Here is a 14,955-nt window from a genome sequence, read left to right as displayed (position 1 = left end):
ATTTACTTTAAGCTATTATTTCTCCTCATTTTATGGAAATGTCTATGTTTTTTCCTTTGGAGTATCTTGAGTACAGTGCTTACTGTCACCTAACTGGACAAAACTTTAAGTTTCTATAAGAATAAATAATAATCATCTATTTGAAAATTGCGGGACATTTGCATTTCTTCTAAAGCTTTTAATTTCCTGGTTTCCAATTTATTATACGAATGCTAGAGTATAATAAATATTAGTATACCAGTATTGATAGACTAGTTGTGGGTTTTTTTAACTTTGGGGTGATAGATTAATTACATTCTTTTTTTTTTTATTAAATCATAGCTGTGTACATTAATACTATCATGGGGTACAGTGTGTTGTTTCTATATACAATTTGAAATACTTTCATCCAGCTGGTAAACATTCTTTATTGAAATATCCCATGGATGTTTATTTTCTTCAAAAATGAAATGTGTAAGATGGTGTCAGCTTCCCATTAATGTTTTTGAAAATTAAGCTGTTTACAGATTTAACCTAATCTTCATCTGTTAAAATTAATTCATCAAAAAACAAAACAATAACGTGAAAGGTTTACTACTTCTGAGAGAAACTTGTCTTATAGAGGCTGAATCATATCTTCTCATTTCCCCATCACTGAGGTCCTCTCTGGAGAGGGTCCCCAAGTATTTCCAGCTCCATGCCCCTGGGCCCAGGCAAGATTCCAACTCCTGGCCCCCTTGTGGTTGGCTGGGGTCATTGCACTGGATCTGAGCAAGAATTGTCCTCCCTTCTGGGCTGGGCTGTGTTAGGCTTCTTAGGACAGATTATACAGACCCTCTACCATTAGACTGACACTCCCTATGGTGGCTCCATCATTCTGAGGCCTGGAGTGAGAAGACATGGAACAGAATTCCCAGCCTAACTGCATTTGCCTAATTTAATCATCTCTTGGCTTTGTTAGTTTTTCTCTGTTGCTGATCTTTTTCTTTTCATTGATTTCTACTCATTATTATTTCATTACTTCTATTATTTTGGGTTTAGTTTCTCTTGTTTCTTAAGAAAGAATCTTAGGTCATCAATTTTTGTAAACCTTTCTTCTTTTCTAATATGTTTATAAAGCTAAATTTTTTTTTTTTTTGCTAAGTACTGCTTTTACTGTATATCATAAATTTAGAAAGTTAAATTTTCATTATCATTTAGTTTGAAATATTCAGTAATTTTCCCTGTGATTTCTTCTTTGACCCATAGATTATGTTGCTGAATTTTCAGCTACATGGGGCTCTTTTAGATACTTTTTTGTTATTGATTTCTAATGCAATCCCTTTATGTTCAGAAAACATATTTGCATGATTTTACTTCTTTTACAATTCAAAAATTGTTTTATAATTCAGGATATGTTCTGGCTCAGTGAGTGTTCTACCTATTCTTTAAAAGAACATGTGTGCTGTGCAGTTGTGTTACCTGTTTGTTAATTAAGTCAAGATGTTTGATGATATTGTTCACATCTTCTTATCCCTACTGGTTTTCCAGTGATTATTCTTTTAATTGCTGAGATAAGAGATGGTTATTAATTCATCTTCTTTTTCTTTAAGATTTGTCAATTTTTGCTTGATGTATTTTGAAATTCTGCTATTAGATGCACAGATATTTAGGATTATTAAACCTCAATTCAGTGGTTATGAAATCATAATCTTTATCTTTGATTTTTTTCATCTTCAGTCTTTTTATCTACTATTAATACAGTCACGTCAGTTTCCTGTGGTCAGGGTTTGCATTGTTAGCCTTTAACCTGTCTCTATTTTGATATTTAAGATGCATTTTAGCACACACTCGAGTCTTGTTTTTTCAATCTAGTCTGCCACCTCTGACATGTTCATTTACTTATTTATTTTTGTGACAGGGTCTTGCTCTGGCTTGGCTAGAGTGCATCATCATAGCTCACTGCACCCTCAAACTCAAGGTCTCAAGCAATCATCCTGCCTCAGCCTCTTGAGTAGCTGGGATTATGGGAATGCATCACTATGCCCATCTGATTTTTTTATTTTTTTTGTAGAGATGGGGTCTTGATTTTGCTTAGGCTGGTCTTGAACTCCTGGCTCACGCAAACCTTCTACCTCAGCTGCCCAAAGTGCTAGGATTACAGGCATAAGTTACCATGCCTGAATGACCTTTTGACTTTTAATTAGTGTTTAAACCATTTACATTTAATGTACTTACTGTTATATAATACCTGGATTCATCCCTTCTGTTTTGGCATTTTCTTTTTGTTCCCTCTGTTAGATGTTCACTTGTCTTTCCTTTTCTGTCTTGTTTTGGTCATTTGTTAGTATTCTATTTTATGCCTCTCTTGGTTATTGAGAGCTACATTTGTTAATATTCCAGTGGTCATGTCACATTAGTGTTTCTCAAATATTAGTGTATGTCAGAATTATGGTTATGGAAAGCCCAGATTTGTAGGCGCTATCCCAGAGTTTCTGAATTACTAAATTTGGAGTAAGGACTGTGAATTTAAATTTCAGGGGTTCTTAGATTGATGCTGATGCCAAAGAATCATTATTCTAGAGCACTGATTTTCAACCAGTGTGCTGTGGGAGGATCTGAGGTGTGTCACAAAAATTTTTAAAGATTATCAATTAGCCATGAGATTAAAAAAAAAAAAAAAAAGGTTGAAAAACACTGCTTCGGAGATTAAGGATGTAATTAGCACTCCGTTTCCATGGGTCATGGATTCAACCAAACATGGATCAAAAATATCCAAAGAAAAAAGTAGAAGCAACACTGCAATTAAAAATAATATAAAATATTCAACACAATATAACCACTATTTATATAACATTTACTAGATACTATGTACTAGGTATTATGAGTAATCTAGAGGTTATTTAAAGTATATGGAAGGATGAACAGGTAGGTTAATATGTAGACTTTATCTCTCCTTCCCTTCTTCCCTTCCCAACCAAGAGACCCTCCTTTCCAGAACTTTTTCTTTAATTTCTAGCTGCTCTGGCAGTCCTCAGGTCTGTTCTCTGCACTTTGGGGTCTGTAAGTCTGCAGCATTCTGCTTGGTTTCCCGCCTCCCTGCTCTACATGGAGTACAAGGCCTTTGGGGGAAAGCCATTCAAACATAAATCTTACCTAGAGAGTGATTCTCTTTTTTTTTCAAAAGCCCATTTTCATCCAGCTTCTGCCTACCGTTGGTCACCCCCCAGTGCCTTCACATCTTCCTGTCTGCCCCCACTCCCTTGGTGGACAGCTTACAATAATCTGGGGGAGTTTTATTTGATTTAAGCTATTCTGCCATACTAGAAGCAGAATTTTCCTCACAACAGATATTATAAGTGAGAAATGCAACTTTGTTTTGTTTACCACTGATTTTTTTTAAACTACAGGATCATTCCTGTGGCTGTATATTCTAATAATAACTAAGCTACTCATTTGCTCAGAGGCCATCTCTGAGAACTTTCAAGTGAACTGTTAATGGTGTCCCCTCCTTCCATTCCTGTTGCATAATCTTCAGATTTACATTTCTAAAACATGACTCTGAAACTCACACGGTCTAAGCAAGAATCTGCAGTGGCATCCTATGGCCTACTGCATGAAAATCTGAGTGTCTTAGCTGGTCGTTCAGACTTCCACTGTCTGGTCCTCAGCATTCTGGTTATCTGCCTTATGTGAGCATTATAGTAGAAATCACTTACCCCTGAAAGCATGAGTTGTGATGTATTCTGAATTATAACTGTCTTAACACTAGGAGAACACGGTACTTAAATAATACATAATCTGATCAAAAGTTTTTCAAGTCTTCTCAATGCATTCTCTTGTTTTTGTTGTGGTGGTTGTTTTAATATGGATTCAAGAATGAGACACACAATACATGTCGGTACAGTTAAAATCTGTAATATTTACCCCATTAGAAATATAAATGATGAAATCAAAAACCATCATGATGTGTCTGCAGCAGTACGTTACAACTCTATCCCCCGTTTGTGGAAAATGAAACATTGTATCAGGAAGAGAATCATTTTGTAATTGTTACAATTGTTGCAGGAGGAACATGGATTTTCCTTTTTTTCTTTTTTTTGAGATATATTGTCTTTTTTTTTTTTTTTTGAGATATATTGTCTTTTTTAATTGACACCGAATTGCACACATTTATGGGATACATAGTGATACACATAATGTATAGGATTTGTAGGGGTTATTTATCTTTTAAAACTCTTAATAGAACAGTTCTAGCTTTTGAAAGTCTCTGCTTTTGAGTGCCCAGAAAAGAAAATATTCTAGTATGTAGGTAAGACAGTGGCTATGTCTTGTATGCCTACAATCTAAAAGTCTTGTTGATGATAAATTGATAGAAAGTGGAAAAAACCTTAGACTACATCAGAGTAGGGTACCCCAGATGCAAATGTTTTGTGGCCTTGCACACATTGGGGGTTCCCCATAAGTGCTTACTGAATTAAAACAAAATTACCTTTAGTCATTTCTTTGGACTGCAAAGTTTATTCATTACAGTGTGTGTTGTAGATGTGTAGGTTTTGTATTCAGTCAACTACCATGTAAAAGGTACATAATGCTAATGCCAACAGAGATGCTGGCTACTCAAATGTTTACTCAAACAATAGTCCTTGGCTTCTCATTCCCAAAGAGCACTTTATCAGTGTCCTATTAGACAATCAGTAAATTATGTTGCAAATTAATTGTGGCACAGCAGTATTATCAGACTTTCTGTATTCTGCTCCCAAAAAGCGACTTTTTAGGAAGCCACTTTACCGATTCTAGCACTTCTTCTTATGGACAATGGCGATAATAATAATTTTCTCACCTATCTCATAGGATTGTTGTCAAGCTTACATAAGATACTACTGTAACATGGCCTTATAATTTTATTTTGAAAGTGAGAATTCTTAATGATATAATATTAATCGGTTACCATCGTTACTATGGATATTGATTGCCCTTGTGTCATTATGTACACCTACCTGTATTCATTAAGAGCCTTCAATTTTTTTTAAAAAAAAGATATTAGATTATTATAATGAAGTTTCATTTCTTCACTTTGATAAATTTCTGTATTTTTTTTTTTTTTGAGACAGAGTCTCACTTTGTTACCCTTGGTAGAGTGCTGTGGCTTCACAGCTCACAGCAACCTTCAGCTCTTGGGCTTAGGGGATTCTCTTGCCTCAGCCTCCTAAGTAATTGGGACTACAAGCACCCACCACAATGCCCAGCTATTTTTTTGTTGCAGTTTGGCCAGGGCCGGGTTTGAACTCACCACCCTTGGTATATGGGGCCAGCACCCTACTCACTGAGCCACAGGCTCTGCCCAAATTTCTGTATTCTATTACCACTGTTTTATTGTTGTTATTACTAAGATCAACTAGAAATATCTCAGAGAATGTGCTGTAGATTAAATTATTTCACTCACATTAAGCAATGCACATTATTGAGTATTTGCTTTACTTAGTAATTCTTGACCATGTGAAGTGATGGTACTAGACTGAAGGGCATGTCTTGGAGACTGTTCCTTTTGTTACAGTGATCAGTGGGCTCCCTCTCTTCTTTGTCTGCGTATTTTCAGTGACCTGTGACTCACACCCACCTTCTCTCCCCAGTCTCTGTTTACCTACCATAGGACCTCACCCAGTCTTATGGCTTAAAATAACATCTGTAGGCTGACATGACATCTCCACTCCAGCCCTCTCCCTAACTCTGGGGCTGTGGCTCTAACTGCCACCACCTCCACTTGGATGCCTGTCTGCGTCCTCCCTACTCCCCATGACTTAGACTTTATGTCTAAGACTGGAGTAATTCCCCATGAACCCCATGCAGACTTCTGCCATCTTCCCCTTTTCAATTAATGGTAGTTCTGTTTTTTCTGCTTATTTAGCCCAAGAAGCTTGAGTTCCTCCTTAACTCCCTTTTTCCTTCTGTCTGTCAGCAGATCTTAGCAACTCTTCCTTCAGAATGCAAGGAGAGCGTGACCACTTCTCACCAGGTCATTGCTGCTACACTGACTCAGCCACCCTCATCTCTCCGCGAGGTGATGATAATCGCCTCCCACCCCTCATCTCCCTGCTTCTGTCCTTAGTCCACTGCAGTCAGATTTTAGCACACCAGTCAGAGGGATGCTATGAGAAGTAAATCGTTATCTAGTAACCTCTCTGGAGTCTGGCCCCTAGTCTGAGATAGGAAGCCACCAAGTCGTCAATATGACTTCCAAATTCCTACAGGCTCTGGCTCACATCAGTGCGTTATGCTTGTCTTTTCTTACTCTCTGCTCGTTCTTTTCTGCTCCTTCTCTCTGGTATCCCTGCTGTTCCTAAAACCTGCCTGGTATCCCTCCTCGCCCTTGCCCCTACCTCATTTGCTTTACTCTCTGCCTGGTATACTTTCTCCCACTGCCCCCAATACCTGCACAGTTATGCTGAAGGATTTTTAGACTTTATTTAAAATCACTTTCCCTAGGCTGGGCATATGGGTGGATTGCTTGAGCTCAGGAGTTTGAGATGAGCAAAAATGAGACCCTGTCTCTAAAAATAAATAAAAGATAAAATATCATAAAATAAAATAATAAGATGAATAAAGTGAAACTCGCCTTCCCATGATTCCCTCCCTGTTGCTCTAAAATTTCAGAACCCTCTGTCTCCTCCATTGTATTACGCACCCCTTCCCTTCATTTGCTCCCTGGCACTTTGTTACTACCTAACATTTTGCATTGTTTTCTGATCACCTTGTCTATTACCTGTCTTCCCCAGTTGAATGAAAGTTAACAAGATTACCTGCCTGCCTGGTACCTACCTATGGATGACCAGGAGCTATTTCTGAATAAATAACAGAGTTAGGCTACAATTTCCTGGCTATTGCCAAGAACTGGCACTCTCTTAGCCTATGCTGTGTCCCCATCTGAATTATATTTTTAGTTCCAGGTTGGTTCACAGAATGAAGTAGTTAAACATTTCCAGCTGTATCATTTCAAAGTCTTCCTGCTGGTATCACGTGTAAATGGTGATCAGGCATTAAGCAGCTACAGCAGGGTTTTAGATGGTTGCTATTATGATGTCTGCAGAAAATTTGCACCATTGCATGAACCCAGGCAGCTATCAAAAAATTTAAACAATGGAGAAATTTGTCTCTTATTATATAATTATCAATTTGGAAATAAATACAGTAAAGCCTCCATAGTTGGCCACCTCGCTATATTGACCACCTCCTTAAATTGACCTAATATTCATCGACTAGCCATGCACCGCATGTACGTATCAGTACAGTAGGCCTAGTTCCTTATGTTGATCACCTCCATATATTGTCTTTAGAAAAATAATAAACCAAATTGAAGGCTTTTAATGAATACAGGTAGGTATACATAATTACACGAGGGCAATTAATAACCATAGTAATGATGGTAACTGATTAATATTATGTCATGGAGAAGAATTCCCACTTTCAAAATAAAATTTTAAGGCCATGTTGTAGCAGTGTCTTATGCAAACCTTACAACAATTCTGTGACATAAGTAAGAAAATAATTATTGCCACTGCTCATAAGAAGAAGTGCCAGAATCAGTAAAGTGGCTTCCTAAAAGGTAGTCACTTCTTGGAAGCAGAATACAGAAAGCCTGATAATATTGTTGTGCCACAATTAATGTGCCACAGTCTATGACAGACTCTTGGTCAACTTACTGAGGTTCTACTGTATAGTGTAAACTTATGCAATCTGAAAGTTTTAGCAGCATTAAGCTGACCCCTCCTTGTCCATACTATTGTCCATAAGTCAGGTTTCCTGTCTATGTTTTGAAAAAGATGTCATGGCAAGAAAGAGGAAACTTTGTGTTCTGATTATATGTATTAGTATTTTATTCTAGTATGATAGTTTAACAATGGTTTCTTATTATTTTAATCAGGGCAACATAACTATTTATGTGCTGGAAGAAATGATTGCATTATTGATAAGATTCGAAGAAAGAATTGTCCTGCCTGCAGACTTCAGAAGTGTCTTCAAGCTGGAATGAATTTGGGAGGTAAGTTTTGTGTTTTTAGTCTTATAAAAATGTTAGTGTTACTCTAACACCTGAGGATCTGTGCACTCCCCAGATGGAAGGTGAAGCTCACATGGGGCAGTGGCTTCTAAAAATTGAATTGAATGTTTTTATTCTAAAACATTTAAGGAGAAAAATATATCTGAGCTGGAATTTAGAAGGGATGTTGTACGGCTGTCATCCTAGTGAATTTTTCAATCCTGAGTTTGTTAAGTTTCAAGAACTGGGCGCTTAACCAAAACCAAAACAAAAATGAATGAGTTTTTATATAAACCCATAACTAACAGTTTTTATTGTCGTATCTGCTTAGAAATTAGACCTCCATGTGATAACATTACCGAGATAGGAATACATCCCTAACTTTAGGGAGTAAGCATAATGAAGGAAGACCTATACAAAAAAAAAAAATAATAATAAGCGTTGTCTATGGCTCATGGGATAGGGCACCAGCCACATATACCGAGGGTGGTGGGTTCAAACCTGGCCCCGGCCAAACTTCAACAAAAAAATAGCCGGGCATTATAGTCCCAGCTATTTGGGAGGCTGAGGCAAGAGAATCCGCTAAGCCCAGGAGTTGGAGGTTGCTGTGAGCTGTGTGACGCCAGGGCACTCTACCGAGGGTGATAGAGAGAGACTCTGTCTCTACAAAAAAAGAAAAGTTAAACCACTTTAAAATGTTACAGAGGCTCATCTAAGGAGGGAAGAAGTAATATACTAGACCCAAATGCAAAAGTATACAGCATCTAGAGATAGGAAGAACCAGCATCCTAAATGTGTAAGTTTTCCCCTAGTTAATAAACAAATATAACTTAATCCTAAGAAAAATTCCAGTTGATTATTCTAACTTCCTAAAAAAGAGCCAGGAAAATTCTGGGAAAAAATAAAATGAGGAAGTAGCCCTGCCAGATAGGAAAGCATGTTGTACAACTACAGTAATTAGAATCGTCTGTAGTATTTGCTTATTGATTATCAAACATAAAGTCAAGAAATAGATTCAATAATGTGAGAATTTTGCACATAATAAAGCTGGCATTTCAGATCGGTGGGGAAAGGATAAATTATTGAATAAGAAGTATTATGGCAGCTGGATAACCATCTGGAAAACAAGAAAGTTGAACGCCAACTCTTACTATACACCATCCTGGTGCCTCAAAGATTTAAATTTTGAAAAATGACCATAGAGATACTAAAAAAAAAATTAAGAATGAGTTTCTTTTTATACTCTCCAAATAGGAAAGACCTTCCTAAGTCTTTCACATCTGCAAATTCAACCAACCATAGTTTGAAAATACTTGGGGGAAAAAGGTAATAAAAAATAACAATATAGGGTGGTGACACCTGTGGCTCAGTGAGTAGGGCGCCCACCCCATATACTGAAGGTGGTGGGTTCAAACCCAGTCCTGGCCAAACTGCAACAAAAAAATATAGCCGGGCATTGTGGCGGGCACCTGTAGTCCCAACTACTCAGGAAGCTGAGGCAAGAGAATTGCCTACGCCCAGGAGCTAGAGGTTGCTGTGAGCTGTGACACCATAGCACTCTACTGAGGGTGACAGAGTGAGACTCTGTCTTAAAAAAAATTACAACAATAACAAAAAAATGTAGCAACTATTTATACAGCATTTATGTTGTATTAGGTATTATATAATCAAGAGGTGATTTAATGTATATGGGAGGAAGTGCATAAGTTAATATGCAAATAACCATGTTTTTATATAAGGGGCTTGAGAATTTGTGGATTTTGAGTTCCTCAAAAAACTCCTGGAACCAATGCCCTGTGGACAAATTCCAAGGGATGAGTATATGAAATGAACTCAGAAGCTATAAAAGCAAAAGAGTGAGAAAACCAACACAGTTTACAAATCAGTTTTTATTGCCAAGGCAAATAATATGAAACTGGAGGAAATATGTACATCTTAGGGACAAATGGTTAATTTTCCTCATAGATACAAAGCCCTTGCAATTTCATAAGAGGAAAAAAAAAACAACTCATTAGAAAAACAGGTAAAGGATATGAACAGAAAAACCACAGATAAATGAAATACAGTTGGTTCTTAAAAGACATGAAAAGATTCTAAATTTCATAATAATAGAAATGCAAATTAAAATGCAACAATATGTAATTTTTTACTGATTGACAAGGATAAAACATTTTTATGACATTGTTTGATGAGAGTATAGAAATAAAGTCAAACTCATTGGTGAGTTCATGCCTTTTAGGTGGGAGTATAAACTGGTACCTCCCCTATGGAGAGCAATTTAGCTATTTCAATAAAATGTTAAAAGGCATGTACCCTTTGACTCAATTCCACTTTTAGGAATATATCTTATGTATATTTTTGCAATGTAAGAAATGATACATGCATAAAATATTCATTGGAGCATTGTGAAATATCAGAAATACATTAAATATTCATCTGTTCAGGATTAATTAAATAAATTACAGAATACTTCAGACATTAATAAAAATAAAGAGAGCTTTGTGTGCATGACAATGGACCAATCTCCCAAATATTGTTTAGCAAAAATATCAGCTCACTAAATGATATATTTTGTATACTGTTGTATGCAAGTTACATATCTGTTTTAGAGAAAATAACATTGTGTAGAACATTTCTGAATGATATACAGCAGCAGTTCTCAACCTTCCTAATGCCGTGACCCTTTAATACAGTTCCTGTGGGTCACCACCCACAGGTTGAGAACCTCTGATATACAAGATACTGGTGGTTGTTTGAACAGAAAGGATTTGGGTAGCTGGAAAACAAGGCTAGGACTGAGAGCCAGTTGTCACCGTGTGTCCTCTTGTGCTTTTGAATTTTGTGTTGTGCCACAGGCATATATTGTATACACATACTATCTATTGAAAAGAAATAAGATAATTCAAAAACTTAATCCCATGAGACTCCATTCTTAGCTTTGATGAATGAATTTGTTGTCTGGCTGGTCAGGATGAGGGAGTAAACATGGCTGCCTGGAGTACAGAGAAATTCTTAGAAGTCAAGAGGAGGGTGAGTGTGGCCTGGCAAGCCTGCTATGTGGGGACGTGTGTTAAATAACAGGAGGACAGGTCCACACTAGCGAAGAGGACGCTAAGGAACCAGACTGCATGGGGTGTGTATGGGGGGAATCTGTGTTCTGCTACTCACTGACCTCGAACCTGATCAGGTCACCCTTCTCTGTGCCCCAATTTCTTTACCTTCACCTTGCGTTGATCAGCATTACTGCCTCTGGGGCTGTGGTGAGCACAGAGTGAGTGTAGGGCAAAAGGAGTTCAGAGGAAGCACGTTGGTTGGTGGTGGTAAAGCTCATTGTAGCTTCCATGGTGCATTCACACGTTATCTCATTTCATACCTACTGAGTCCCCAGGAAAGGCATATGGCCCCATGTTTTGGTGGTGGCGGCCTCTGGTGCCCAGAGAACTTAAATACCTTGCCCAGGCACTTGATCCCAGGCCTCTGTGCTCCTGGTCTGGGGTTCCTGTACAGCACGCTGCCCCTTTGTTCTGCTGTCCAAATCATCACAGACGTGGCTCAGAAGACCTCTTCCTGTAGCATGAGAGAAAGGATCAGGAAACACTGTTAATAATTTAATATTGGTTGTAATGTGAACTCAGTCTATTTCGTAAAATCGTTTGAATTTTTAAAAAAGTGCATGCTAGGAAAATATGTTTTAAAGTATCTGTATATAATTTTTATGTTTATATAGTATATAACATGTAAATATTACTATAAACATGTGTATCAGATACAGTGATATTGTACTCTACAATACATAGTTACTATAAAATAATAAGAAAATACTGTACTTAGAATTCTTATCTCAAAGAATGTTTTAAGGATTGACCAAGGTTAAACTAACCTTTAGAACTGGGTTTCTCAGCCTCTGCAGAGTTGACATTTGATCCCGATGGCTCTTTGTGGTAGAGGACTACCTCCCACAAGACAGAATGCTGATCAGCGTCCCTGCTAGATGTCAGCAACAAGCTACTCTCCCCTAGTTGTGACAACTAACAGTGTCCCCAAACTTTGCTGAATGTGCCCGGGGGCATTGAGACCCATTGACTTAGCAAAAATAGTAAATAATAACAAAAACTAAGGGTTAGGTATCATTTTCTGCTGGATAATACATTCCATCAAAGGAAGAATTTTTGTTTGTTTTTTTCCATTGCTTTATCCCCAATGACTAGAACAGTGCTTGGTACAAAGTAGGTGTTTACTGGCTATTTGTTGAATACATGTATCAACAGCTGACATTTTTGAGGGCTTGCTGTGTTTTTAGCACTCTGCTAAGCCTAGATATGTGTCATCCCGTGTAAGCCTCATAAGCAACAGTATGAGATACGTACTCTTAATACGTCCATTGTACAAGTGAGTCAATGGGGGCAAAGGAAGGTTTAAAAGCTGGTTTACGGATGCAAAGCCAGAACCCCGGTCTCTGTTCCTGGTCTCAAATGCCATGCCAGCATCGCTCTGCTGTACAGAGCAGGTCCAGGGTCGGAGCCCCAGAGGGGCTCAGCTGCTCCATCAAGGGCAGCCATGGTACACGGGGGTTTACTCCCACCACCTACAATTACCTGTAAGTAAGATTTGGCATAGGACACGATACAAAATTCACATCATTTATTATTGGCTTCTGTATATACAGGATAGATTTTGTGGGTCTGAGTTAAAAATAAAAAAAAGTTACTAGAGAGAGCTCACTTCAAATCTTGAGGTCATTGAAAGTAGGGAGTCGGAAACAGGCAGAATGAAAATGGGTGCTTATGAGAGTGGTATTTTCTTTAGGCTCAGGTTATAATTTAACAACTTATGGCTCATGAATTAAATAATTAACTGTTGCTAGTTGTTCAGTTGTGGTAATGTGCATTGTAACACTGTCCCTTTATAATTTCCTTCCAAGCCTTGTTTTTCAATTCAATCTGGGAACAAGAAAGGCAACCTTTAACATAAAGCAAGTCCTAAAATTAAAAATTGGAATTAAATTAGAACCTTACTATGCATGTTCTAGTCTCTCTCACATTCTTCTTAGCAAAGCAGGACTGGTTCATTTCTTTTTACCCGCTCTCCTCCCCAAGACCTGTTTGGGAGAGAAAGCAGATGGCAAGGTAGTATAACACTTGGAAGACCTTTTCTTTTAGTAAAGGATCAGGATTCCAGGAACAAAATTCAAAATACTTTAGAAGAATTTTTTCCTATCCTTTTGGTTGGCTAGCATGCATGTCCGTGCCCCTAAACCCTTGTCCCTTAGCAAGTGGAGGGAAGGAAGGAAGCGTGTGTGCATTTGTCCTGAAGCCATAAAATGTGTCCCTTCTCTTTTCCCTTCCCTCCTTCCTGCCACAAGTAGGATTCCTTTTCTTTAAAATCCAGCTGGGATGTAGGCTGCATGCAATAGAAAATACTGCAGAAGATGTGAGAATGTCAACAGAGAAATTGAAAGGAAAATAGCTGCTCTTGGGTCCCAAGCTGAGCCTGCCATTCTTGCTATAGTTCCATTAGTGGATCCCACAGTGGGCTGATGCTGTACACATGAGAATCAGCTGCTTTGTATGGCTGTCTCTAAGTGAATTAATCTTAATTGCTTCCCCTTTACCTGCCAGTATTCTGAAAGGGTGATCAGAGTTTCTCCTGTAGATGGAAAGCTATATATAAAGCACAGCACTAAAGTTAACTGGTCCTTAGACCGAGAATGAGTCCTTTGCAGTGCCCCTCGCTTGACTGCCCGCTGGTCACAGAGCACAGGGGGGCAGGGGTCTTAGAGGTTTTCTTTTCCAGTCCTCCCATTTCACAGATGAGGAATTTGGAGTCCAAGATGGTATAGAGACCTGAAACATGCAGCCTAAGGATCCTAATCCAATCGTTTTTCTACCTTCAAAACCACCCCCTTGTTTCATTTTTCTGTGGATATGCTAAGAGCCCACTGTCACACTTCATTAATGAAGCCTTTCAAAAAGGCTTGCTTCCTGTAGCTTAAAAAATTTAGACTTTACAAGCCACAAGATGTTTCTAAACTTGGTTTCTACTCCTGGTTCCAGCTTAGTTCCAACAAGTATCTGTAGCTTTCTTTAATCCCAGGAATCACTTTATTCAGTGTAACAGGGTCCATTACAGGCGACCATATCGGGTCCACCTTTCGCTCCTGGAATGGGACTTGTCACATGAAAATGATCTCAGATGGGGGAGGGAAAGGCCAAGACAGACATTGCTGTCACTTTTAGGGGGGGTGGAGAGAAGGTAGCTCAGTGCAAAGGGAAGGGAAATAGAACACTAATGCTGAAGATTGTTCAAAGAAATAAATGCTCTTGGTGTCAAGAAGGGAACCACAGCCAAGAAAATATTAAATTAAAACTCATCCACACAATGGATGAAAATATTAAAATAAAACTCATCCACACAATGCAAAACTTAATGAGCCAGTAAAATCGTGGCTGTAAACATTTTATAACAGTATGGAAGACTTTCTGAAATAAGCAACTAATAAAGGAAAAATTAGCACGCAAATGATTTAGGTTACTTACTCTGCTATTATGACGAGAGCATGAAAAGTTTTTCATGAGTCAAGAGACGAGGAAATCTTAGAACGCCAAAAATGGTTTGTCAGCGAAGTAAGATTATGGCTACATATTTTTCTTATCTCTTCTAGTTTATTAATAGCACAAGCATGTTTTGTAATAAAATTGAAATCTCATAATTTTGAATTAGAAAGGAAGCCTGAGACTAGTAATGCTCCTAGGCAGAAAAGAATAAGACACACAGCTAGCCAATGGAATGATCTCTGCACAGAAAGGAACAAAGAAAAGAAGAGCCATCCGTAAGTCACCTGCTGTGAAATACTTTTAAAAATGAAGTACAGGAATAAGAGGGGAAGTGGGACGAGGAAGACCCAGAAACCAGGCTGGGATGCCTGGCTCAACCCTGAAATCCCAGCCCTCTGGGAGGCTGAG

At 38.2% G+C, this 14,955-nt stretch overlaps 1 protein-coding gene across 3 annotated transcripts in view; it reads left to right on the top strand.

Moving 5' to 3' along the window:
• NR3C2 (nuclear receptor subfamily 3 group C member 2) overlaps positions 1-14,955 on the top strand; it is a 335,410-nt gene that overhangs the window by 232,645 nt on the left and 87,810 nt on the right. For all 3 annotated transcript variants that reach the window (XM_023513433.1, XM_023513434.1, XM_023513432.1), the window contains exon 4: positions 7,880-7,996. In XM_023513433.1, the coding sequence (XP_023369201.1) occupies positions 7,880-7,996 (117 nt within the window). The remainder of the gene's footprint in view (positions 1-7,879; positions 7,997-14,955) is intronic.

This window comes from Otolemur garnettii, unplaced genomic scaffold (genome assembly GCF_000181295.1).
Source record: "Otolemur garnettii isolate 467f Iridium unplaced genomic scaffold, OtoGar3 scaffold00041, whole genome shotgun sequence".
Lineage (NCBI taxonomy): Eukaryota > Metazoa > Chordata > Mammalia > Primates > Galagidae > Otolemur > Otolemur garnettii.
This window is presented reverse-complemented; position numbering and strand designations above follow the sequence as displayed.